A 24,498-nucleotide genomic window follows, 5' to 3' on the forward strand; every position below is an offset into this window, starting at 1 on the left:
GATGTACCCGATCTGAGATACTCTGTGAATACTAAACTCCCTGCTTATAAATTACGCAAAAAGAGAGTCTTCCAGTCCTTCCACTTTTCCACTGCTATTGCTGGCATTGCTGAAAGGACTTTAAGGATACAGGATATGTGATAGTTATGTCTGAGCTAAGTCATGCATTTTTAGCAATTAAAAATAGCTAAAGAAAAGGAGTACAATTAATTATACAGAGACCTATAGGTACTATATGGATGTCGTCTTATATGATAGTTAAGGAGTGGAAATTAGTGTGTGGATGAGCACTGATTAAAATGTATGTTTCTTTCCGTTTCTCTTGACACATCCAGCAGTAAATGGAAGGAAAAAATAAACCAGCCATGACTTTCCAGGGACAGTGGCATGGTTGAGTCAAGCCCCCTTCTGTTAATCATTGTGATTCTGTTTAGACTGCTAACTGCTTATTACTGCTATAGTGCCACCATTTTCCGCACCATTTTCGCCATATGACGCAGTTCATACAAACTTGCGGCCACTTGAACATGAAGTCCATGACACTATGGCTGTGTCCGAAAACCTAGGTAGCTGTCTTGCTGCCTCGCTGTCTTATAAGAGAATGACTTGTACGGCAGCGTTTGTGCATGAAGGCACCTCACAAAACTGATTTCGGACAGACTTCTGAGGCAGCTTAACAGTTTAATGATCTACAGCAATATAGCGCGAGCTTTGGTGAGAGAAAGATTTAATTATTACAGTAGTAATTTCTCGATAGAAATGATATAAAAATTTAAATATGTTGGTCAAAATCATACATTTATAAACAAAATGAGCAGCAAACGCAACTTTCGCACACCATCTTTATTTTTCTAGCTCAGCTGTCACAGAATGGAAAGCACAGGATTGTGGGATATCAAAGGCAGCTAAGGATACATCTATGCTTCCTTCAAAAATCGATCTGAGGAAGGTATCTCATGAGACAGGAAGTGAAGCTAACATGGGATTCGGACGTGTCTTGATGCCTTACTACCTTGAAATGTGTCCTCAGAAGGCAGCATTTTTCGGACGCAGCTTATGTCAGGGTTCCTCAAATCCCTAAAGAGTTATTCACTGTCCTGAAGAGTTTAGCTCCAAGCACAATCAAAGACTCCTGAGCCATCTAATCAAGGTCTTCAGAGTTACTAGAAAATAACCGGTTGGTTTGTTTGATCAGACTTTGAGGGCAGTGGCCTTCCAGGGCCGGATTTGAGGAACCCTGTCCTACGGTGTCCCATTTGGCATTTTACGATTTTGAAAAGTGCTCACAAGAGCCCATTTTGTGACTGCTATGCACCTTACTACTACTACCCAAAATAGGCAACACAGCATTACTACTAAATTAATTCGAAAGGAAGTCATGACTTACTTTATCGGAGTATGGCTCTTCGGTGAGATCAATCCCTTCCGAGCGCATCCTGTCCTCCAGAAGAGTCTCGAGGTCAAGCATTTTGGCATGGGAGATCTTCCTGCTGAGGGCGACTTTAGCACCGTGGATCTGAGGACATGCTGATTCAGGCAGGTCAGACAGCCAGGGTGGAGCTACGGGAGATTCACCTGGTGATACTGGAGTTGATGGAGAACTCTCGGAGGGAGTGGTTGGAGTATATATAGGTTTTGGGGGTAGAGTTGGGGTATTTGGCACCGAACCAGACAGCACCAGTGGAGGGTGGCGCAGACCATTCGGCATACGTTCTTTGGACTTTTTAGCAGGCACAGGAGGTGGGACAGGCGGCTTTTTAGGGTGAGTCCGTGGTGCTGGGCTAGTCGGGGCAGAGACAGGTTGGCGGTTTGAAATCTGAGCGGCAGGTGATTGACTGACCAGGCTGAGAGGAAGCTGTGTGGGAACCATAGGCCTCTGCAGAGAGCCCGTCTCTCTTCCAACACAACTCTGGCCCTGTTTTGATTGTACAGGATCTGTCTTCACTTCCTTTTTGTTGCTCTCCGGTCTGCCTCCATCCTCACTGCCACACTGGTCCTTCCTTTGATCGAAGGCCTGCTCCCAGTGTATATCCCCTAGAGAATGCGAGCGCTTCCAAGACTCAGGGTTCTCCTGGGGGCCGTCCAACTCCTCACAGCTTCGGCTGACCACTATGCGCGAGGTTTGTCCTGCTTTGGAGCCCTTCTTGAGGCCGAGGCTTCGCAGGCTGAAGCTCTTTATGGGCCGGGGCAGAAAGGTCTTTGGGAACTTGCGTTCCTTCTTGGCCTGCTGCTGAAGAGCTTCAGTGGAGCGAGTCATAGGAAGAGTGGGATAGTCTGTGGACTTTACACCCCCACAATCAAATCCAGATGAACCACGGCTGTGGCGTGACGCCTTGCGGCTCTTACCTGAAACAGAGAGTCGTGCTTTCAAATAAATTCATTAATCACATATAATTCCTCCTTAAAGGCTTCAGAAGGTACCTTTTTTTGGTTCCTAAGAATAAACCTGATGTCATAATGATGAACAGGAAGAGACAGTATTGTAGCAGTTTAGTTTCACACATGAGTACATGAGCTCCTCCACTTTCTCATTGATGCATGAGCCAAACCAACAATACACACTATTACTGATTAGGTTCATGCATCAGTGAGTATTATCATAACTGAAACCAAACTACTACAATCTGAAATGTATACTATCAGAAAATAACACTTTTTGGTGTACAACAGCTTGCGATAGGGGCAGTATCCTCAAAGGTATCTTATCTACCCCTAAAGGATTGATATTATTACCTTAAGGGTACATATCAGCAAATTGTGGTACTAAAAATGTACAATTGTCTGAGTTAAATTGACTTGGCATGTTGTTCCAAAACTGTATAACTTGCTTATATGAAACAAAATATTTTTATAATAGTTTTAGTCTGCAGAAGAAAGTCATAAGGGTTTAGAATAACATGAGGGTGAGCAAATGACAGATTTCTATTTTTTTGTTGAACTACCCTTTTAACATGCAAGTAGAACATAACAAATATCTATATGCAAGTAAAGGTATGAAAAGGTACAAATGTTTAGTCAACAGGTTAGTGGTCACATTGTTCATTACACAGTTCAATTACAGATATGTTCATTGGTTATACTGAATGTTTAGTGATTATGTAAGGGTTAGTTTTGAGTTTGGGTTAGCGTGTTAAATGTGTGTTAAGATGTTAAGTGATGAAAACCACAAATTTAGATCATATTTATTTTGAAAATTTCATCTTTTTCTGTCAATTTTCTACCTCAAATATACTCAATATGCTGAGTGCAGAGTTAATGACAGTCAAGCTATTTAAGATTCACAGAGGCACAACACTTTGTATATTAAAAATAATAATAATAAATAAAAGGACAAATGAGCATTTATATGCAGGGACCTTAGAGATAAATGTAAAAAACCAAAAAAACAAACAAAAACAAATGATTATGCCATGGTTATATTGAATAACTGAATGGTCCAATATTGAATATAAGATCTGCACTGCTGCTCTTAAAAGAAAAGAAGGGAAAAGTAATCAGCACAGATAACAATGTCAGGAGGTGAAAAGAGATGAAAAAAGCAAGCAGACCAGAATGCTAGAGATCATAGAATGGATTTATTTTCCACATTGGCAAATTGCACATATTCCTGATTCTAAACACTCATACTTGGCTCCAAGCACACACATACATACGCAGACTCGTACACTGACATACACAACAGGAGGAGGGATCAGTCAGTGTTTTAAGATGCCGGTAGGAGGTTAAGAGGCAACAGAGAAGTGAAAACCTTAAACATTTAACTTCTTTGGAAATACAGAATGAGATACGGTCCTCTCGCTAAGATAAAATCCTCTAAAAAAAGACTTAGTAGGTTAACTCCTACTTTTACACAATCTACATAAAATAACAGCTTCCAATCGTATGTAGCTTCTATTCAGCCACTATATTTTGCATTTATAGTCTTTTCTTTTTTAGGCACATAAGAACTTGTGCAATATGACCACAACAAACACCACACACAAATATGGAGTGATATTTCTTGAAATGGCAAAGGGAGGGAGAAAGAGAGATGTTAAATAGAGTCTGAAATGAGTCTGTGGTGGTTTTGCCATGGAGAACATTCTCAAAATCGTCCTGTGTGTAAGTCCTGTGAGCACAAGCCTTGTGTGAGGTTCTGTCTGTCTCTTTAGATTTCTCTGAAGCAGCTGATGTGTGTTGATTAGTTAGCGATGGCAAGAGTGGTTGCTGCTTTTGGAAATGTTGATTTCTAACAGAATGGAAGAAAGCAGGAGCAGTAGTCTGTGTAAGCTGGATAAGAGAGTTAAAAGAAAGGGATGATGATAGAGTGCTTCTGGAAAAGAGCAGCAGAAAGAGAACAGGGCACAGCAGATGTGACAGACAGAGAGGCTTGGGTTAAATCCAGATGTGATGACAGTTTCTCATTGGCTGTTAGGACACTGATCATGGCAGAGGCCCAGAGGTGAGAGGATGGTGTCATGGCGTTGCTACACTAGGCAGGACATGATGATGCGGTTGGTATAGAGATGCTAGACAAGCGCCTGGTTACCATTCTCTAGGTTTTCGTTGCTTTCATAGCAACCAGAGTCCCGTGGGGAATCAGCCATGAGGCCACGCCCCTCACAGAGAAGTTTCTCCTGAGAGCCAGAGAGGGCACTGCGCTCTGGGTCACTGCTACCTGTAACACACAAAGACACACATTGAAATATTTTTATGAAACAAGTGACGGGGTGGTCCTGAGTCCAAATTACTGTCATTGCTTATGGATGCTAATGCTGATGGCTATGCTCAGTGTAGAGGTAACTCATTACAAGTAAATTGAGTTACATAATCAGATTACTTTTTCAAGTAACTAATAAAGTAGAAATAAGAGTGTTGAACTTCTCCTGTATCCTTTTCTTCTTTAATCCAGAATTGCAGCACAGCTGAAGGGTTTGTTTGAGCGGCGCCATCTACTGTACTGGTGTAAATATGCATTTCCTTCAGCCTGAGGCTTTTTTTTTGTGTGAAAGGGCCTTAACATTTGCCAAAAAAAGAACTACTTTTGTTGTTATTAAAAAACAAACAAGCAAGCCCAGCACAGGTGAGAAAAAGTAATGCTAAAGTAATGTAATGCATTACTTTTCATAAAAAGTAAATAAGTAACGCAATTAGTTACTTTTTTAGGGAATAACTCAATATTGTACTGCATTACTTTTAAAAGTAACTTTCCCCAACACTGGCTATGTTCATGTATTATAAAATACATTTGTTGTTTGGATAAACATTTAATATATTGTGTATTTACTAAATCCATGTGTGCGCTACTTTTCAAAAATGTTCCAAAACGTTCAAATAAATGACAATGTGACACTGAAGACTGGTGTAATGGCTGCTGAAAATTCAGCTTTGCCATCACAGAAATAAATTACATTTTAAAGAGCAGTTATTTTAAATTTCACAATATTACTGTTTTTACAGTATTTTTGATTCAATGAATGCAGCCTAATAATCCCAATCGACCCTAGACTTTTGAACTGTGGTATGATGTGTGTGGATGCGTGTGTGTACTCACTGTCGTAATCCTGCAGTAGTTCTACAGCAGTCATCAGTACGGCGCGGTGTTGGGGGTCTTTGATGTTGAGCTCGTCCAGATCTTCTTCCTCTAGTAACTTAAACGTGTCCAGGTCTTCATACCCATTAAATAGGAACGTTGGCATGTGCTCCTAAAATACACATACACACATTCACAGATTACACATCCTGTAGAGCAGTAGCACTATGTAGAACCCTTTCAGCTTAAAAAAAAAAACAAAAAACAAAACCCTACTCCACCCTTGTAGTTCAACTATGGTGGGATGTATGTGTGGGAATGTTTCCAGACTTCAAAATCTATTGTGACAGCCAACTATCATTATAATCCATTAACACACTGAAAACACCACAATGAGGCTTTAAATGGGTCCTGCTATCTATTGTGTGTAGCCATAAGGTCTGTAATGTGATGTTATTTAGAGATGTTATAATGCAGGAGCTTGTGGGAGGTCTGAAGGGTGTGTATGTCTCGGTGTTTAAATAAAAATTTTAAATGACATAGGGAAATGACCTCGTCCCACATTCTCATAGTTAATGTGCTTTAACAAGTGCCGACCATCTTTTCACACCAACATCCACTTTTTCATTTTCTCATCTCTCCCCACCCCGTTCTTAGATTCTGTCAGTAAAGATTAAAGATGAGCCACACACTCAGATTTATGTTAGATGATTATAGATATACCAGTCAAATTTAAAGCATGTATATAATTCAATAAAAAACGCTTATGTGTGGTCTCCGGCTCACCTTCAGGTTGATTCTCTCCAGTAGCTCCTCGACAGAGCTGGGTTTGGGCGGCCTGCCCTTCCTCCTCCTCCGAACCGCTCGTTTGGGCTTCTCCTCTTCTTCAGCCAGCACATCCACATAGATGAACTTAAACGTGCCCACCTTGTTATTGAGCAGGCCCATCCAGGTGCCCATGGGTGGCTTACTAATGATATCAATCACATCTCCTCTCTTAAGAGAAAAGCAGAGAAACTGAGTGAGTTCCATTAAATAAAGATCTAATTCAATAAAATGAAAGAAAAAATAAACCTGAAACTAAAAACAAATCTCCAAAATAAAAATAACTATGCTAGTTTTAAGGTCTCGTATCACACTAAATCTTCTTCCTTCTTATATAATTAAAATGATTTAAACTCATATCAATATTATTTATTGGACCTTTAATCAAAGTGGTTTGAAAAGGTCTAAACTATTATTTAAAAAATAATGAGTATTAAACAAAAATGAATTGATTAATTTCCTGTGTGTTCAGTACCTTGAGCTTGAGTGAGTCTGTATCATATGGACTCGGGGTGAAGTCAGTGTGAACTCTTGCTCTGCCGCAGAATGGGCCTCTGTACGGAGGCTCTTCATCATCACCGTCCTCACTCCTCACACTCTCTCTGTTGCTGGCTGATGAGTCTGTGGTGCTCACAGTCTGTCCACCTGTGAGAGGACCAATGCAATCATTAGTCAGACCACTCAGAAAAACATCTGCATAATTAGAGGCATCGTTCATATTCGTGACACAAATATTCAAAGTTGCGATAAAACAGAAGTAGTGACAGATATTTTCTTCCATGTTGTGACATCTCAGTGAAATGGATTATTGAAAAAGGAGAAAATGTAGGCAGGGTCTTGGTTCTATCCATTAGTTGTTGTTGATTGGATAGAGGCAGATCAGAATGCAGGCTTGCAGTGGACTGTAAGAAAGGGGCGGGTTTTATGTGGACTAAATGATTGGAGTCCAGAATAAGTCACCAGAGAGAAGCACATAGTCTTCATCAGAAGATCGAGTTATGACATTTTGATAAAAAATTATGAGGCCAAATTACAATTACGAAATAGGGTAAAAGTAATATGAGCAATAGTGATGCTTGCCTTAGCAAAGAACACACATACACACACACACACTTACTCATGGAGCTCTGTCCACTGAGGGAGCTGCGGAGACTCTCTACAGACCCTCCTGCCTTGAGTTTGGGCTTCTCTAGAGAGTCTGTGTCTGGCTGAGGAGACTGAGGACAACTGGGAGTCCCATCTGGACTGGACTATATAAAGGAAAAAAAAAGAAAAAGAAAAGAAAGTGTATAATTATTTATAAAAACAAATCAACAGCAGATGATGGATATAATATAAAGCGCACAAAAAGGACACTTTGTGCACTGCTGCAAGATCATTCTTTAGTGTGACAGTAATTCCTCCAAGTTGCCACTAGGTGGGACTACAACATAAAATATAATTACAGGGAGCACTACATGAAGAACAAATGTGCTGTGTTGGCACATGAAATTCTCTCTGCACAGATAACAATGACTAACACACACATCCAGAGATCTACATTAAACATGCTAAAAGAGATGAGACACGCCATATAAATGTGAACGCTTTGCCTAATGGTAAGTAAAACCTAGTGAGCTGCCTACAGAGACAGCATGTAAATACAGGCAGAGAGTATGTATTCAACACTACCAGGGAGTTAGGGTGTATTAAATTGGATGAGCTTGTATCAGGCTCCAGGCTAGATAAAGCAATGTTTGACCCTAGTTTGAAACACAGAAAGTGGGGCACACGTGCTACTTTCCCCTCGAGTAAAGGCAGGGTCTCACCTCCGAACATGCCTGCTCTATAGCACATAACTCAGCACGGTCAAAGCAAGCACATTGTACCTGTACCTGTTCAGAGAGAGACCCGGCGTATTTCTTGGACATGCGTTTCCTCATAGTCTCTTTGACAGACTTGACTTTCTTCCCTAGAGAGATGCGGGATGTGGTGGGAGATTTCACAGCATCCCTGTACAAAGCCTCCTGCTCCTTTTGCCAGAGAGAGAGAGAGACAGAAAGAGAGCAATTAAGCACACTGAAAGCCAGCTGATCAACACAACTGGATCGCAAACACCGCAGCTGCATTTGAGAGCTGAGACCAAGAAGCAGCGAGAGAAAGAGAGCATGTGTACTTACGCTAGGCTCGGCCGTGTTGACCACATGGAGGGAACGATTAGACAGGTCAAATCCTCCAAAGCTACACGTTCTCTGCAGAAAAAAGTCATAATTACTGTGAATTCAAAATCAAATGAATATATTTAGAAGGAGTCATTTAAAATGATTCACAAAGTCTCAATGATTCATGCTGTTCTTTTCAATGGAAACCACACATTTTAAAATGATGAACTGCCAAAGGAAATAGTTCATGGTATGACCTGAGTTCCTATTCAATTCCAAATCAAATCTTTCAGCAGTTGTTTAACATTATGTAAATGAACTGGTGCTTGCTTGTAAAACCTTGAATGGACTGAAATTGATACTGAAAAAGTAATGAGTAATAAAGCACTAATGTGGACTGACTTTACAGCAACATCTTACATTGCTCAATTTCAAGCGATGCGTTACATTTAAATGAACTGGCTTTTCATTTCATGACATTTTCTTGAAATGTTTTACAAAAGCAGCAGAAATCAGAAATATCCTGTTTAAAATAAACAGATAAAGATCAAAAGGTGCAGTATGAGAAGCTGTTTCATGTTCCATGGAATAACATCATGCACTTTAAAAGAAAAAAATAAAACTCTCAAAAAAATAGGATAGCACATACAAAACCAAAAAAAAAAAAAAAAAATCCATCAAATTTTGCATTCATGCCCAGGCCGAGAGAGGCATTTCCAACCCAAAATGGATGAAAAAGTTCACTGATGAAGATCACGGTCATGTTCACATTCACTATGAATGACGGCGAGGATCCGCAGACGGCAGACTCTACAAAGCTGCAGAAGGAACTCTATATTATTTATTTTCTTCTTCTTATAACACTTTCCTCTGTCTCACAAGGACTGAGAGTTTCAATTATGATCTGACACACATGACTGACTACAGGAGAAATAAAGGAGAGAAGCTCAGGATGGTAAAAGATAAGATTTTCAGTACTATCACATTCTGTTTCTCTTCTATACATTTCTCAGATTATGAAGTTTTGAATCCATACTGCAGTAATATGAGTCTACAGTAATGAGAAGAGCTGACGACTAACTGACAGTCTGAGGGATTTCTAACTTTAATCATCGCCACAGTCATGGGTGAAGTTGGGTTTTTTGTATTTTATGACAGCACAGTCCATATTTCAGTATCAGACTCTGTCTTGAAATATAACTCAACAGCGTGTCTCTACAGAAATTCTCTTTTGCAGCTTTGCAGCAGCCTGTTCCTCCAGTGCAGCAGGGGGCACTGTAGATCTGCTCTTCTGGCAAACTCACAGACTTCTGCTGAATGCGTAAGAGCACGCGCTTGGTGCAGCGATCCATGCTGGACGCCCACTTCCTGTTCGCGTCTCTTTCATCCTCCAGGAGCCAACGCCTGTCTGCTTTACTCAGCGTGACGGGCCTAACCAGCCCAGTCCAGTTCAAGTGGCCGTACAGGCTGCGTTCCACCACGTACGTGATGTTGAGTTCACTAACTGCAGTCCTTCCCTTCAGACGCCTTGGTGGAAACAGCCAGCTGCTCACTACTCCGCTCCCACAACTCTTCCCCTTCTCCCTGGCCAACGGAAGCTCACGAGTGGGAGGGGAGGCAGGCAAGGTGGAGGATGGAGCGATAGTTTTCTGAGCATTGCAGGAACGTTGGTAGAGCAGGTGCTTGGTGGAGTACGCATAGTTTGGGTCAGGCTTATTGCGCTGCCACATGGAGATGGGCGGCCGCTTGGTGTTGTTAATGTCATCTAAAGACACCAGAAGGGGGTGCGGCTTTGGGCGGGGCCTAGTGAGGCCGTAAAAAGCATAGACGCTGTCAGTACTTACCCCGTGAGATAGAGATGATAAGGCCTTCCGCATCTCTCCGTCTGTAGCTGAGCGGGAGACTTTAGCATTGTCGTCTCCCAAACCCTCCAATTCAGAGAAAGAGGAGCCACTACCCCCCACTACACCCAGTCCGGATCCGGCGCTACTCTTCCGTGGAGGGCGGATAAGGCCGTGAGGATGTGCGCCGGGGGTCTTCACTAACTTGTGAGCAGGTTTCCAGGCATCAAGGCTGCTAGTGGAGGGTGATGTGGTCAGGCTATCTGTGTCCCCATCCAGAGAGAGCTGCTCTTGGGCAAGAGAGGACAAAGAGGAGTCTGTGCACTGGGCCGGCTTCTTGTGGATTTCTGCATACAGTGCATTTATGTCATCGCATATGGGAGCTGCATCCAGACTGAGCGAATCTGCAAGAAAAGGAAGATCAAAACTAAAACTTCCATAAACTGATAATAACTTTGAATATACTGAATGCTCTCTACAGTCTATGAAAAATGGATATTCCTTTTGAGATATAAAAAATTACATTTACAGTATCATGAAATTAAAACATTTCAGTTAAGAATATTCTCATAACAAATATCAGTTATTGCCAGAAAAACCGTATTCTCTTCCAGCTACCTTGTGAGTCATGTCTTTTGCTGTCATCCACTTTGATGAGTTTCTTGCGAACACGTCGAGTTGAGTTGACCAGTTTGTGAAGCCTCTTGAATTTCACAGAGTCTTCCTGCTCATCATCTGACTGTTCCACAGACTAGAGAGAGAAAACTCAGCTTCAATATTATATCACCTCCAAGAAACATGCATACTGCATTCCATATAGACATACACAAAAACAGAAAATGATGGTTTCAAATGGTATGAAGAGATTATGACATGTTTAGGATGAGCTCTTAATATTAGGGACATGACTCACATGAGTGAAACATTGCAGCATGGAGTTACGTGTTATGAAGTTTTGAGTCCAAGAAACACACAAGTCTTGTTTTTGAACATAACAGATGATTATGAGTGAGCATTTGTGGTGGAATGAATAATTTTATTTGAAATGAATAATTCAGATGGGGACACTAAACTGTTGAGATGATTTACGACCCCCATGCCTGAATATATTATATATATATATATATATAAAAATATAACTCGAAGAACATATAACTAGAATAATAATATCTGACAGTTAACACAGTAGGGGCATCAATTATGATACTGAATCCTCTCATCTACAAAGACAAAGCCTCTTTAATCCTTTTTATCCAAGTCCTAGACTTGCAAATTGCAAACTCCAAAAACATTTTGTTCTCTGCAAACGTACACCACATTATGGGATGACATGGTGTTTTTTTGACTAACAGGATATAATCGGTGCTAACCACAGACTGTTTTTAAACCACAGACTGTTTTTAAATCACCAGGAGAGATTGTTTTGACCAATATTAATGATTGGCAAATATTTCTAGTCATCCTAACAAACCACACACTTAAGTGTTCCACTAAGATGTTGAGGTTGAAAGTGATCTGTCACTGGAAACCTAAAGCTCACCCTCATAAACACAAAATCTCACTGGTTCACCTTTGGCATAGAATTATCTTCTCTACCAGTCAAAAGGAAGAAGAGTTGATGGTGATGATGGTCAAGAAATAGACTAGAGGATTCGGACACACAACAGCACGGCTCAAAGAGCTCAAAGTGTATTCTTAGGAACAGAGCAGAGAAACTATTGTAATTTACATTGTAAACAAAAGCTCTCATATAAAAAAAATAAAAAAAGATATCTGGACAATCTCATTTAGGACTTCAAACTGAAGCGTGATACAAAACCATAATTTCTGCCACTCAAATCCAGTCACCAGCAAGTTTACTAAACCATATTTCAAACAAAAGCAAAGGATGAAAGAAAAGAAAAAGAACATGAAAACGAAAATACAGTGCATAAATGTGTCCAGTGTTCCTACCAGCAGTAGTTTCCTCTAGGACAGATGTTAGCAACACCAACTCACTCAGAGATGAATCCAAACTGTAAACATTTTTTTTTTTGAAGGGAAGTCTGCAATATCTGGAGGCAGGGGAGTGACCGTGCCAAAAGGCATGAGCTTGGGCGTCCGGAAACACTGCAAGCTCTCCCACATTTGACCCCTGAACATCCTTAATGGTCTTCAGAGGAGAGAAGGAATGTAGGCCAGAGAGAAGAAAGGCTGGCCTGGTTGCAGTCTATTCATATAGAGATACAGTACATCCTCTGTGATAGTGGATGCTGACACTGATCCCACATCAGCTTACTCTGGCGGAGCTGTGATGGGTCACTATATTGAGTGCAGTTGACACTGATCTCATGACAGGGGTATCCTGCAGACACAGCAAGCTCTTGGTGTTCTGATTAATGTTAAACTGAGCTCAGATCAGCAGGATCCTCAGAGAGAGTTGTGCCCATCAGTTTAACCGTTAGCAGACTAGGGCTGACCCGTTTCCATTTATAAATAGGAGATCATCAGCCCAGGGGCCAAGATTCCTACAGAGATCCATTTTCTCATTCAAACACTGAAATTCAATTTGCACATGCTTATGTGTGGCAGTGACAGACAGGAGGAAATGTGTGCGTGCGTTTCAGAAACAGCCTCGGGCACAGAGTCTTTTTATGAATAAGACTTTCTTACCTCATTTCCTCTCCTTTTGCAATCATGAGTGAAACGGTACAATGGGAGAACCTCGAGAATAAATGAGATCATATTTTCACCCAAATAGAAGAATAAGAAATTATATTTTGCAGAAAGAAAATGAAAAATTGAAACTTTTTTTTAGGACCAAGAATATTATATATATCATTATTATTTCCTGGGCATTTCTTGATAGTTTTTCGTGAGATTCACCCACAACAGAGTATTTAGCTACCTTGCTAAATCCATTATCAGAAGATCAGCTAAAAACAGGTCTTCAATTTCCTCTATTTTGATCCTTTTGGACATGAAATTACACTGACCACACACACACACAGGACACAGATGCACAGAAAGCGCCGCAGCGGGGATGGGCAGTGACTCCTCTGAGCGGACAAGGATTTGCTGGGCGAGTGAGTCATTCTGTAGCTTTAAGCGCTGAGCGAAGCAGTGCTGTGGTTTGTTAACATCAAAAAGCATTGCAAAAACAGCTTAGCTGTTGACCATTGGAACAGGAGGTGTATGTTTACTTGCAGAGGCTGGAAGCTGCTCAAAGTTTCCATGATAACTATGTGTGTATTTGTGTACTGGCAGCTTATTTCTCAAAAGGGGAAAGCTAAATCCACTGTCACCAAACCTTTCAAGACTTTAACCGAGAACACATTCATGCACAGCTTGGGATGGCCCAGTGCGCAGGCATGCACATACAGCATAAACAAACCAGTAATTAGAACTAAAGTATTGTAACATATCTAACTGATTTGTCTTCAAATCAGAAGAACAGGCCAGGGGGCAAAAAAAAAAAACAAAACAAAAAAAAAAAAACACACCCACTACATATATTACCCTCAGTTAGGACACACATGATGACCTCATCAACAGGGGATGTTTAGTGTGCCAGCTCCCCATGCCAAGTAGAAATGACATCATTACTAAGGGTCTTACAGTGAGCCGCCAGTGCCAGATTCTCATTACAACTGTGCCATTACAACATCAGCTTCTCCTTATAAACACGCATGACATATCAGCTTTTTAGATAATTTGTTGGTTGATTCACTGGTTTATAATTTATCATTAAAGGTGCACTCAGTAAGTTCCCCTAATTTAAGAACTGTTACCTCTACAGAAATTAACAGTATTGAAAAAATGTGGTTAAAATGATGTACATGAAACTCCAGTCATATCAGATTTGGACAATTTTTACATTTTAAAGTTTCATTTTAAATTAGAGTTGGTCATCATGTTAAGATCACATGACCAGCCTGATAATACATACTCATGGCTGATAAAAAGGCAGATAAAATATTTCAAGAGTAAAATCAATAAATAAAAACTTTGTGTGATACTACATTAACATTAGTACATTCATATCACTATGTATCGATATAAATCCATAATGACTACCATATTTGCCAGATCAGATCAGCATACACAAAATATTTAGTGCACCTTTAAGTTATGATGACTATGAAGCATCCTAGGCTTTATACGTCCTAAAGTTTCCAACAAATGAAAGTGTGCGTTGTGGTTATAGCAGAAAAGGGGATGAATTGGGTTGATGTAAGGACTGCCACTGCCTGAGTTTATAAACCACAATGTCGCTACTCTGCAGAGATTTACCTCCCTACACACACCAAGATATAGTCAGTACAGTGAGAGACATTACTAACACTTACTGCAGGGGGAAAATAAACTTTGATGTGACTGAATGAGGTTATGTTGTAACACACCCACCCCTACATACACTCAGGTCTACAGTCTGGGTGGTTGGGTATAGTACTTACATTGCAGGCGGAGGAGACGTTAACAGTGGGACTGGATCCATCAGTCCACTCTGCTGTGTCTGTACTGCTGCTCAACTGTCTGTTCCTTTCATATTCCTTTAACTATGGAGAACAAGATGTCAAAGAGAGCCGCCCCCTCGCCCTCACACTCACACACCCTATCTGTTACAGAAATACAGTCTGAGAATAGCCCACACAAGCATGTATACACACACAAACACAAAACACAGGCACAGATAAAAGCGTCATGTCCATTCAAATAGAGTTTTTAAAAATCTATTAATCCTTTGTATTTTTATAAACCACAATTCAATAGATTGGGGTCAGATTTTTTTTTTAAGAAATGTATCCTTTTACTCCTTTTGAACTTTATATTCATAAATGAATTCCGATAAAATATGTATCGCAGCTTCAACAAAAACATTAATCAGCTAAACTGCTTTCAACATTCATATATATATATATGTTTTTATTTCTGAATGTCATAAAATATCAGAATGATTTTTGAAGGTTCATGTGATACTGAAGACTGGAGCTGAAAATTCAGCTTTGCCATCAGAGGAATAAATTACATTTTTAAAAAATATTCAAATATAAAATAATGATTTAAATTATAACAACATTCAACAACATTACTGTTTATACTGTTCTTTTTTGATCAAATAAATGCAGCCTTGATGAGCATAAGAGACTTCTTTAAAAAGCATTAAAATGTGCCGACCCCAAACTTTTGAACGGTTGTGTTTTTATAGGCATAAGTACATATAAATAAAATAAAATGTATTAAATATGTTTTTTTTAATTACAATTATTATAAAATATATATAAAATTAAAATATTATACATTTAGGTCTACCCACCCTTAAGTCACTCCAATTTGCATTTTTTCCCCACTGTTACAATGTCAAAGCTGCTCTTTTTCATACAACGAAAATGCATTACGATCATTGGTTGATCCCGGTTCCATTTTCATGCTACACAAACACTGCACCACTAGATTATTCCATCTTAATCTTATTTAAAAAATAATAATAAATAAATAAAAATAATAATAGGTGCATGACGCCCTTGGACACAGAAATGTACTTCAAAAAGACAGAACACAGAACAAGTAAAGCAACATCAATTAAAAAAAAAAAAAAAAAGACACATTTGCATTCAAACAAACACAAACAAGGACAGACAAATGTTCATGCATGCTTCCAGCATGTATGATGTCAACTATCCACAAAGGCTTAGCATTGGTTTGAACTTTAGATCCAATCATTCAAGACTGCTCATATAACATAGATAAATCAACTACCAGCCCCAAGGAAGAAAACTTCCTGAAGATTAAAGAAAACCCAGTTGGATGAAGGAATCAATGTCAGCCTTGTGGAGAGAAGCCAGCCAGATTCTAAAATCGTCCATTAGGTTCGTTATCAGATGACAATTAATCATTATCATGTTCTCAAAACAAAATGATAGAAAGAAAAAGAGACCTACATTCACCCAACACATCTGAACAAGTGAAAAAGGACAGAAGAGATCTATCCAACCAACCCCAGCTAAACCTACTTTAGAAATTAGACACCAAAGACCTTCACCTCAACAAAACATGATTTGCACTAGGGAATCTACTGCAGCCCTAAGATGCAGGGTCAGTGCTCATGTATTTAAATGCATGTGAGTGTATGTAAGTGTGTGCATGTGTGTTTTGGAGGAAGGAAGGAGCTGGGCGGAATCAGTCTGGGTGAGTAAAGTTAGTACACACGAATGTAAGCAAGGGAAGCTCATTTGCATTATTTTTCGCGGTTGATGAGGTGCCTTTACCCGTGCCAACGCCTCCTCCACTGTGATCATCTTCTCTTTCACCATCATCATCAGCTGGATCCGTTCCTCATCACTCATTGTGATCTCACTGGCCACATAGCCAATGTCCTCTCCTGCAGGGTCAAGGGTCAAAGGTGAGGAACTAGAACAAGGGAAAGTCCCTCCAGGGACCATCATATTGCTCATGTAGGTAATCTGTTTGTCAAGATCAAGTTCTAATAACATTTCAAATCAACAATATCTGATAACAGTGCGCCGTAAATTCATGAATTAATTTTTGTAGGCAAAATTTAGTTCTCATTCTAGAGTACTGACTTTTTAAGTGAAAGATAGAACTACAGCGGCCATATATTTAGCATTATTATTTCTTTCATTCGTATTTATATGAGTGGACTATCTCTTCTCCCTTACAGTGACCCTTAAGTGAGTGAAATAGAGAGTTATGAAGGAAGGACACATAAGAAAATGGATTGAGTTTGTTTTTATTACCTTTTGAAGTTTGCCTTGTGACCCCTTTCTGTGACTTTCGGAAGTTTTGCCAGAAGGATTTGTTTTTCTTCTTGTTGTCCCATTTTCCTGTATGTGAAGAGAGGAGAAAGCCATCAGGACCATCACACTCATGAATATTTATACAAACATGTACAACTCTGAAATACCTAAATATAATGCTTTATAAAAATATTTTACTCTTTACTTTACTCTTACATTTATATGTCTGCCCATCTACAAGACAGAATGTCCGTTACCCTTGTAACCCCTGTCACTAGAACACTCTAGTTTGGCATAATCCATTATTAATTGCAATGAAATTTCCCCAAAACCACCAAAGGTCATCATAATAGCAGTTGAGAATAGTTTGCAAAATGAGAAACAAACCTGATCCATCCTCAGAGCTAGATTTGTGCAGCGGAATTCTGATGAAAAAGACATAAAAAGAAAGGAATTAAGACGTTTAATAAAACACTTCAACATCTCATCACTGAACATTATCAGATATGCCCTTATAGGCAGTCAAAGGACGGAAAACAAAAGTAGATTGATTATTAGAGCCAGCAGAGGGCAGTGTGGTGCTGTTCACAGAGCACATGTCAGGCTCCTGAGGCTCACAGGGCACAAATGAGACGCTCCTGAGATGCAGCGAAATGAGACGAGGAAGACAGAAAGTGAGAGGGAGAAAAGGGGAACAAGAGCCACCACAGGACAGACACTGCCTGTTTATATTTCCACTCCGCTCCTCTGGGGCACAGTGCCCTTGGAAAATTCCAAAATAACGAAAATCTAACACACACAGACCAGCACTCTGTTATTGAGTCAATGAATAAACATACAGCACTAAGATACCACAGATATCATATTGATACTGACAGAACATATTTGGTCTATTTAGATCCTAGACCATTTGGGTGTTCGCAAACAGCGATGACATTTTTTTGTGGGCAGTAGCAATTTTCTCGCAATTCTCGAGTTTATATCTTACAATTCTGAGAAGAACAATTGTGAGATATAAACTCCAATTGTCTTTCTTACGCAGAATTGCAAGTTCATATCCGGCAATTCTGACTTCTTTGCCTCAGAATTGTGAAGTAAACTTGCAATTGTGGAAAAAAAAAGACAGAATTGTAAGATAAAAATGTTATTTGTTTATCTGTGTAAAATGTTATAGGTTTAAATATTTCATGCTGTAACTGTAGGACTAATCCATTATGTCCCCTATGAGCTACAAATGTGAACAATATATAGACCTATTGTTTACATCAAATTTATGCTTTAATACTAGACACTGCTGGGCAGATTACTTCTAAACTGTAATCCATAACTGAATACAAATTACAGTACATGATGAAAATTGTAGTTAGTAACAATCTGTTACATTACACATTATAAGTAACATAATCTGATTACTTTTTGATTTTGACTTAACTCATCACATTGATTTGAATAGAATAATCTTGTAGCATATTGATTTAAAGGTGCCTTAGAATTAAATATTGAATTTATACTGGCATAGTTGAATAACAAGAGTTCAGTACATGGAAAAGACATACACTGAGTTTCAAACTCCATTGTTTCCTCCTCCTTATATAAATCTCATTTGTTTAAAAGACCTCTGAAGAACAGGCGAATCTCAACATAACACCGACTGTTACGTAACAGTCCGGGTGTACGCCCCCAATATTTGTATATGCCAGTCCATGATTGAGGCATTACACAAGGGCAGAACATCTGGATGTGCACAGCTGAATCATCAGACTAGGTAAGCAAGCAAAAACAATAGCGAAAAATGGCAGATGGAGCAATAATAACTGACATGATCCATGATAACATGATATTTTTAGTGATATTTGTGAATTGTCTTTCTAAATGTTTCGTTAGCATGTTGCTAATGTACTGTTAAATGTGTTACCATCGTTTCTTACTGTGTTCACGGAGACAAGAGAGTCGCCGCTATTTTCATTTTTTAAAAACTTGCAGTCTGTATAATGCATAAACAACTTCATTCTTTATAAATCTCTCAAACAGTGTGTAATCTTAGCTTTAGCCACGCAGCATAGCCTCAGACTCATTCAGAATCAAATGTAAACATCCAAATAAATACTATACTCACATGATCCGATCCATGCATGCAGCATGCATGACGAACATCTTGTAAAGATCCATTTTGAGGGTTATATTAGCTGTGTGAACTTTGTGTTTGCTGTTTAAGGCAAGCATTAGCTCCGGGGCAGGGGAGCACGAGATTTAAAGGGGCAGCAACCTATATATCGATGCATAGTTAATGATGCCCCAAAAGTTAAAAAAATGAATAAAAAAAAATCTTTGGGGTATTTTGAGCTGAAACTTCCCAGACACATTCAGGGGACACCTTAGACTTATATTACATCTTTTAAAAATAAGTTCTAGGGCACCTTTAAAAATGCAAAGAGAAAGAAAAGTTATTCCACTCTTTATCAACAATATGAAACGTGTCAGGCTCTCTCAAACTGGTTTTTGTGCAGGAACTGCAGGGGGTTCGTAAATTCATTAAAAGCTAATAATTCTTAGAAATGCTAAAAAAAAAATAAAAAAAAAAAAGTAATAAATTTCTTTCCAATAAGAATAAAATAAATACATAAAATATTTTCAAACTTTTTAATGGTAGTGTATATTAAATAAAAACGCATGTTTGTACTTAGAAAAAACAGTAGGAGAATTATAGCCTATCAAAACCATATTTAGTCTTTTCATATAGAATAACTGGATATACAATCCTGATTTTGGAAAATATCCAGTGTTTACATTCCCATTAGCCATGTGACATGAATCATGTTGACTTTGTCATACGGTTAGTTGTAAAATGTTGCGTAAAACCGGGCCATGTGTTAACTGCCAATGAGAAGAAACATCTGAACTGAGCTGACTGTCAGCAGAACCCAAAACACAGAGGGAGAAGAAAACATTGTCTCAAATGTGTTTGTTCTGCAGATGAGAACATGAATGCAAGTATGCAAGTGTATGTGTTGTGGTTTTCTCATCTGAGTGGATTCTCGCTCATCCTTGGGTTAAGAAAACAATCTCAACCTAGTCTGCACTAAAGTAAACAGTGCAAGTCATATAAGCATACACTAAAACACACTTTTGTGCACCTCGTGCGCTCTGGTCTGGTTTTCTCCACAGGAAGAGTGTTTTTACCAGTCACTTGTGCTTAAATCATCATGGGTGCACATGTGTCTGCTTTTCATCTGTTGTCCATGTGTCCCAAACACATCCATGACATCCACACTGCTAAAGCTATCAGTATCTACATACACTCAAGAGGGCAGTGTGCGTGTAGCGTCAGGTCAGACAATACATGTCATCACAAAGACTGTGAAAATGTTATTGTGTTGAGAAAACAGATTTCTGCATATTTCAGGACGTCCATTGCACTCGGACCAAAATAAGACGTCAACACTGCTCTTTTACCCAAGTGACACAGGGCATGATGAAGGCCTCCCTGAATTATCATATCATTATACTGCCAAGGAAACACAAACTTTCTCTGTTTAACCTCTCATTCACCCTGCATGGAATCCAAAGGGAGCCTCCTGCTTGTATGCTAACTGCATCCCATGCTAAAAGGACCTATTGAGGAGCAGCTCAGTAAATTAGGCTCCATTCAGGATTTCTGCCATTTGAGAGAGTTGTATGTGTGCGAGTGATGTGTGACCAGCATACAATAAAAGCGTGTTACAGTCCGTCAGTTTTTTTTTTTTTTTGCAGAGTGCTTTGTGTCTTTACTGGCGTGTGTATTCTAGCAGAATATAAGCCCTCTGAGCCGCATTCCTTCACTGCAAGTAACTGTCATGTTCACTATCTCTGAAACAACGGAACCCCTGGCTTGCAGAGATTGTTATTCAGAGAATGCGATGGAAGAAAATTTCACAGGAATATTTTCACTCTACTCTCTCCACACACTTCATTTGTGTCTTTCAATTTCATATGCGGCATGTTTGGGATCGACAACTATTTACTAACAGACATGACTCAAATGAACAGGTTTGGACTGAATAACGTCTATATGAAAAGGTAGCCAAAGTCAAACACAATAACTATGCCTTTGAGGATTGTATTCTGCTGGTGTGAACGTAGCCAGCTTTTTTGTTTTTGCATGATTGGAAATGATCAGAAAATGGCCTTCTAGATTGTGAGATCAGTCATATTACTTTGCCAACATGTCATCACTATTAAATTAAGAGGAACATCATGTTGTTCTCATCAGTGATGTATCACTACACTGATGCATGTTCCCTGATCTTCAGAGCTAGGAGTGGGCTGATTTCCCCTTTCCTCTCGTCAAACTGCTGATGAAGAAGGAACACTTCTATCCCAGGTTGCACCTGGTGTCCTGCGATTGGTTGGTTTGCTTCCTTACACCTGGCGTTGGAGTTCAGAACACATATACGATCAAGCACAAAAACACGTATACAAAGATCGCAGAGGAAGTGTCCAGGAAATGACCTTCACTAGAAGTCATGGTAAATGGAGCTTGAGGGATTTCCTTAAAGCCACACACACACACACACACACACACACACACACACACACACACACACACACACACACACACACACACACACACACACACACACACACACACACACACAGTCGCTGTATTCTGTTAAATTTCTACCACCTTATGTGTGAAAATAATTTGATTAAGTAAAAACATTAAAAGCTACTTACAGCCATTCACAAAGGCTACATTTATTTTTAATATTATGAAATATTACAAATAATAATAATAAACTTTTCTATTTAAAAATATTTTAAATTGTAATTTATTCAAAGCTGAATTTTCAGAAGCCATTACTCCAGTCTTCAGTGTCACATGATCCTTCAGAAATCATTCTAGTATGCTGATTTGGTGCTCCAGAAACATTCCTTATTATCAATATTGAATAGAAGTTATACTACGTAATATTTTCATGGAAACAGTAATACTTTTTTCAGGACTAGTAGTTCAAAAGAACAGCATTTATTTGAAATATAAATCTTTTGTAACATTACAAATGTCTTTACTGTCACTGTTGATTAATTTAATGCGTCCTTGCTGAATAAAAGTATTGATTTCTTTAAAAAAAAAAAAAAAAGTCTTGCTGAACTTTTGAACAGTAATGTATTAGGAGGAGGACTCTAAACTAACACATACACATCTCGCTCACTGTCATCAGGTTCTAGAACAGCCTTTCTGGAAGCCAAGGCTTCTTCTAATCATACAGACAGGAAATATGGGAAATCTGGCAACGACTCTTTTGCTGGTTATGGCACAGTGCTGATATCACAGACAACTCTTCTGAAGAATAAAATACAAAACAGGCCTGCATAAAACCATAGTGTTATTATTATTAAAAATATTGTGATAATGATTTAAAATGCGATATGACAAACATCTAGCACACTGCTTCTGCTTAGACACAAAGACTGAAAGAATAAATAGGCGTAAAAGCAGAAGCAGAATATTTAGTCAAGATGAAACGAAAGTGGGGGAACTTTTATTATAAAAAAATGTTCTCCCTTTTCAAAAGATATTTTAAAAATAAGATCTATAGCACATTTAGAAAATAGAAGAACGAATTTTAATATCATGCATTTAAAGGGATAGTTAATTTACTCACCCTCATGCTATTCAAAAACTATGACTTAATTTCTTCTGTGGAACATAAAAGTTTGTTTTGAGAAACGTATCAGTGTTTTTTTTCAATGGGCTCCAATGTTGTTTGATTTCCAACATACTTCAAAATATGACTTTATGATTTTCATGTTCAGACTCAGACCATTTAAACAATTTTAAGAGTGCAACTTTAAATGTTGAGTGAGCAAGAACTTTCGTCAATCAAAGCTAGTGTCAACCATCACAAAGCAGAGTACCAGTGAAACCCAGCCACATGTGTGTAGGACCACAGAGACATATAAATGATGAAAGATGTGTCAGCTCCATATGTTTTACATTCACCCAAGCATGCTACTACTCTCCAGAGAGTGTGGATGACGGAGGTAGAATTAAATCTTTGCCATGACACGTGGACTGCTCATCCCCACAGAAACAAACCATCAACAGGAAAGATGCATGGAGACACAAGCCTTTTTGTGTACTGACATCATTTAAAATCCTCAATTTATTTTCACAAAAACTTCACACTTTAAACATTCTGAGTCGTTATACAACTAAAAAACATTTTAAATTAAACAAACTGACCTTTGACGATAATACAATTGTGTGGGCAGAGATGATGTCACGTGTATCACGTTTGGCTCATTTAAGCAATAATGCTAAATAAAGTTCATTTAGTCAGCTTGACTAACACCCTTGTGTACTATAAACTCACAGTCTCTCACTTAAGTCTGAATTTTGGTCTGTCTTCCTCTCCCTAATCACTGAGTTTCATCTTAAACATCTAAGAACAATAGACGGAAGGAAGGAAGCCTGGAAGCACCAAGATGTGAAGAAGTAAAATGGAGGAATTCACACCCATTCAAACACACACACTTACACTCAGAGGTAGATGGGGGGGTGGAGAGCAGACCTGACGTGTATGATTATATATCTAAGAGGTCAGCAGTCATATACAAGTCATATGGTTTAGATATTAAAAACTATCATGGGCCTGATTCATTAGTTTTGGTTTGGCATTTGTAAAAATGTTTCCACAACCAGCTACTAAACATTACTGAGTAATTTTCTTACTTTCTCTCAGCCTCTGGAGTAGACACCTCACTGCTAAATCCAAACGATTCCTGTATACAAAGACAACACTGCGGTTAATTACTGCAATTACACACACACGCACACACACACACACACACGCACACACGCACACACACGGACTTTAATCGCTGATGATAAACAAATCAGTGTAATTTGAGCATGCAGTCAGCTGATTTTTCACTGAGGGGTCTTGAATGAAAGTGTTGACTGCAGGTGTTTGAAGGTCTGAAAGCAGATATGCACCGCATTGTGGGTCGACTGACCTGGATGTCTGAACGTATCTCTGAAGAGTTCAAGCTGGTGTCTGCCTTTTCCTGGAAAACACACAAAAAAAAAGGAGGGTTAGGAACAAGGACACACAAACACACACAAACACACACAGACACTAATAAAGGGTCACACGGCCATATGTCAGGAGCAAGTCTCGTCATTAAGAACGCCACACCCTCTGCCCCCGTATACACGTCACCTGAAGCGCACCGAACCCGTCGGTCCTGTGCAGCTGCACAAGAGAGCAAAAAATTCAACATATGGAATGAGCCAAACCTACTGGAAATACAGTACACATGAAACCTGTTACAAACCAACAAGCCTGTCAATCAACATCTTGCCATATAAACAACATAGTAAATATAATACAAAAATAATCAGAAGACTGGAAAGCACGGATATGCATCTTAATCTGGTTCACTGGAATCTTTTTGTT

At 39.1% G+C, this 24,498-nt stretch overlaps 2 protein-coding genes across 8 annotated transcripts in view; both read right to left on the reverse strand.

Annotated features, from left to right (window-relative positions):
• Positions 1 to 24,498, reverse strand: part of LOC137019033 (SAM and SH3 domain-containing protein 1-like) — a 269,352-nt gene that overhangs the window by 4,546 nt on the left and 240,308 nt on the right. For 5 of the 7 annotated variants that reach the window (XM_067384003.1, XM_067384008.1, XM_067384009.1 and 2 more), the window contains exons 3-18: positions 24,056 to 24,106; positions 23,772 to 23,821; positions 17,444 to 17,481; positions 17,057 to 17,143; positions 16,568 to 16,680; positions 14,756 to 14,857; positions 10,938 to 11,070; positions 10,323 to 10,723; positions 8,497 to 8,568; positions 8,212 to 8,349; positions 7,455 to 7,587; positions 6,813 to 6,982; positions 6,299 to 6,508; positions 5,534 to 5,684; positions 4,529 to 4,657; positions 1,388 to 2,346 (exon numbers count right to left, since the gene is read on the reverse strand). In XM_067384003.1, coding sequence (XP_067240104.1) covers positions 1,388 to 2,346; positions 4,529 to 4,657; positions 5,534 to 5,684; positions 6,299 to 6,508; positions 6,813 to 6,982; positions 7,455 to 7,587; positions 8,212 to 8,349; positions 8,497 to 8,568; positions 10,323 to 10,723; positions 10,938 to 11,070; positions 14,756 to 14,857; positions 16,568 to 16,680; positions 17,057 to 17,143; positions 17,444 to 17,481; positions 23,772 to 23,821; positions 24,056 to 24,106 — 2,937 coding nt within the window. The remainder of the gene's footprint in view (positions 1 to 1,387; positions 2,347 to 4,528; positions 4,658 to 5,533; positions 5,685 to 6,298; positions 6,509 to 6,812; positions 6,983 to 7,454; positions 7,588 to 8,211; positions 8,350 to 8,496; positions 8,569 to 10,322; positions 10,724 to 10,937; positions 11,071 to 14,755; positions 14,858 to 16,567; positions 16,681 to 17,056; positions 17,144 to 17,443; positions 17,482 to 23,771; positions 23,822 to 24,055; positions 24,107 to 24,498) is intronic. The other 2 variants (XM_067384004.1, XM_067384005.1) reach the window with 2 other exon arrangements.
• Positions 9,600 to 10,308, reverse strand: LOC137018801 (uncharacterized). The gene has a single exon (XM_067383524.1). The coding sequence runs from the start codon at positions 10,206 to 10,208 to the stop codon at positions 9,600 to 9,602; it is 609 nt and encodes a 202-aa protein (XP_067239625.1). The 5' UTR covers positions 10,209 to 10,308.

The sequence above is a fragment of the Chanodichthys erythropterus genome, chromosome 4 (assembly GCF_024489055.1).
Source record: "Chanodichthys erythropterus isolate Z2021 chromosome 4, ASM2448905v1, whole genome shotgun sequence".
Taxonomy (NCBI): domain Eukaryota; kingdom Metazoa; phylum Chordata; class Actinopteri; order Cypriniformes; family Xenocyprididae; genus Chanodichthys; species Chanodichthys erythropterus.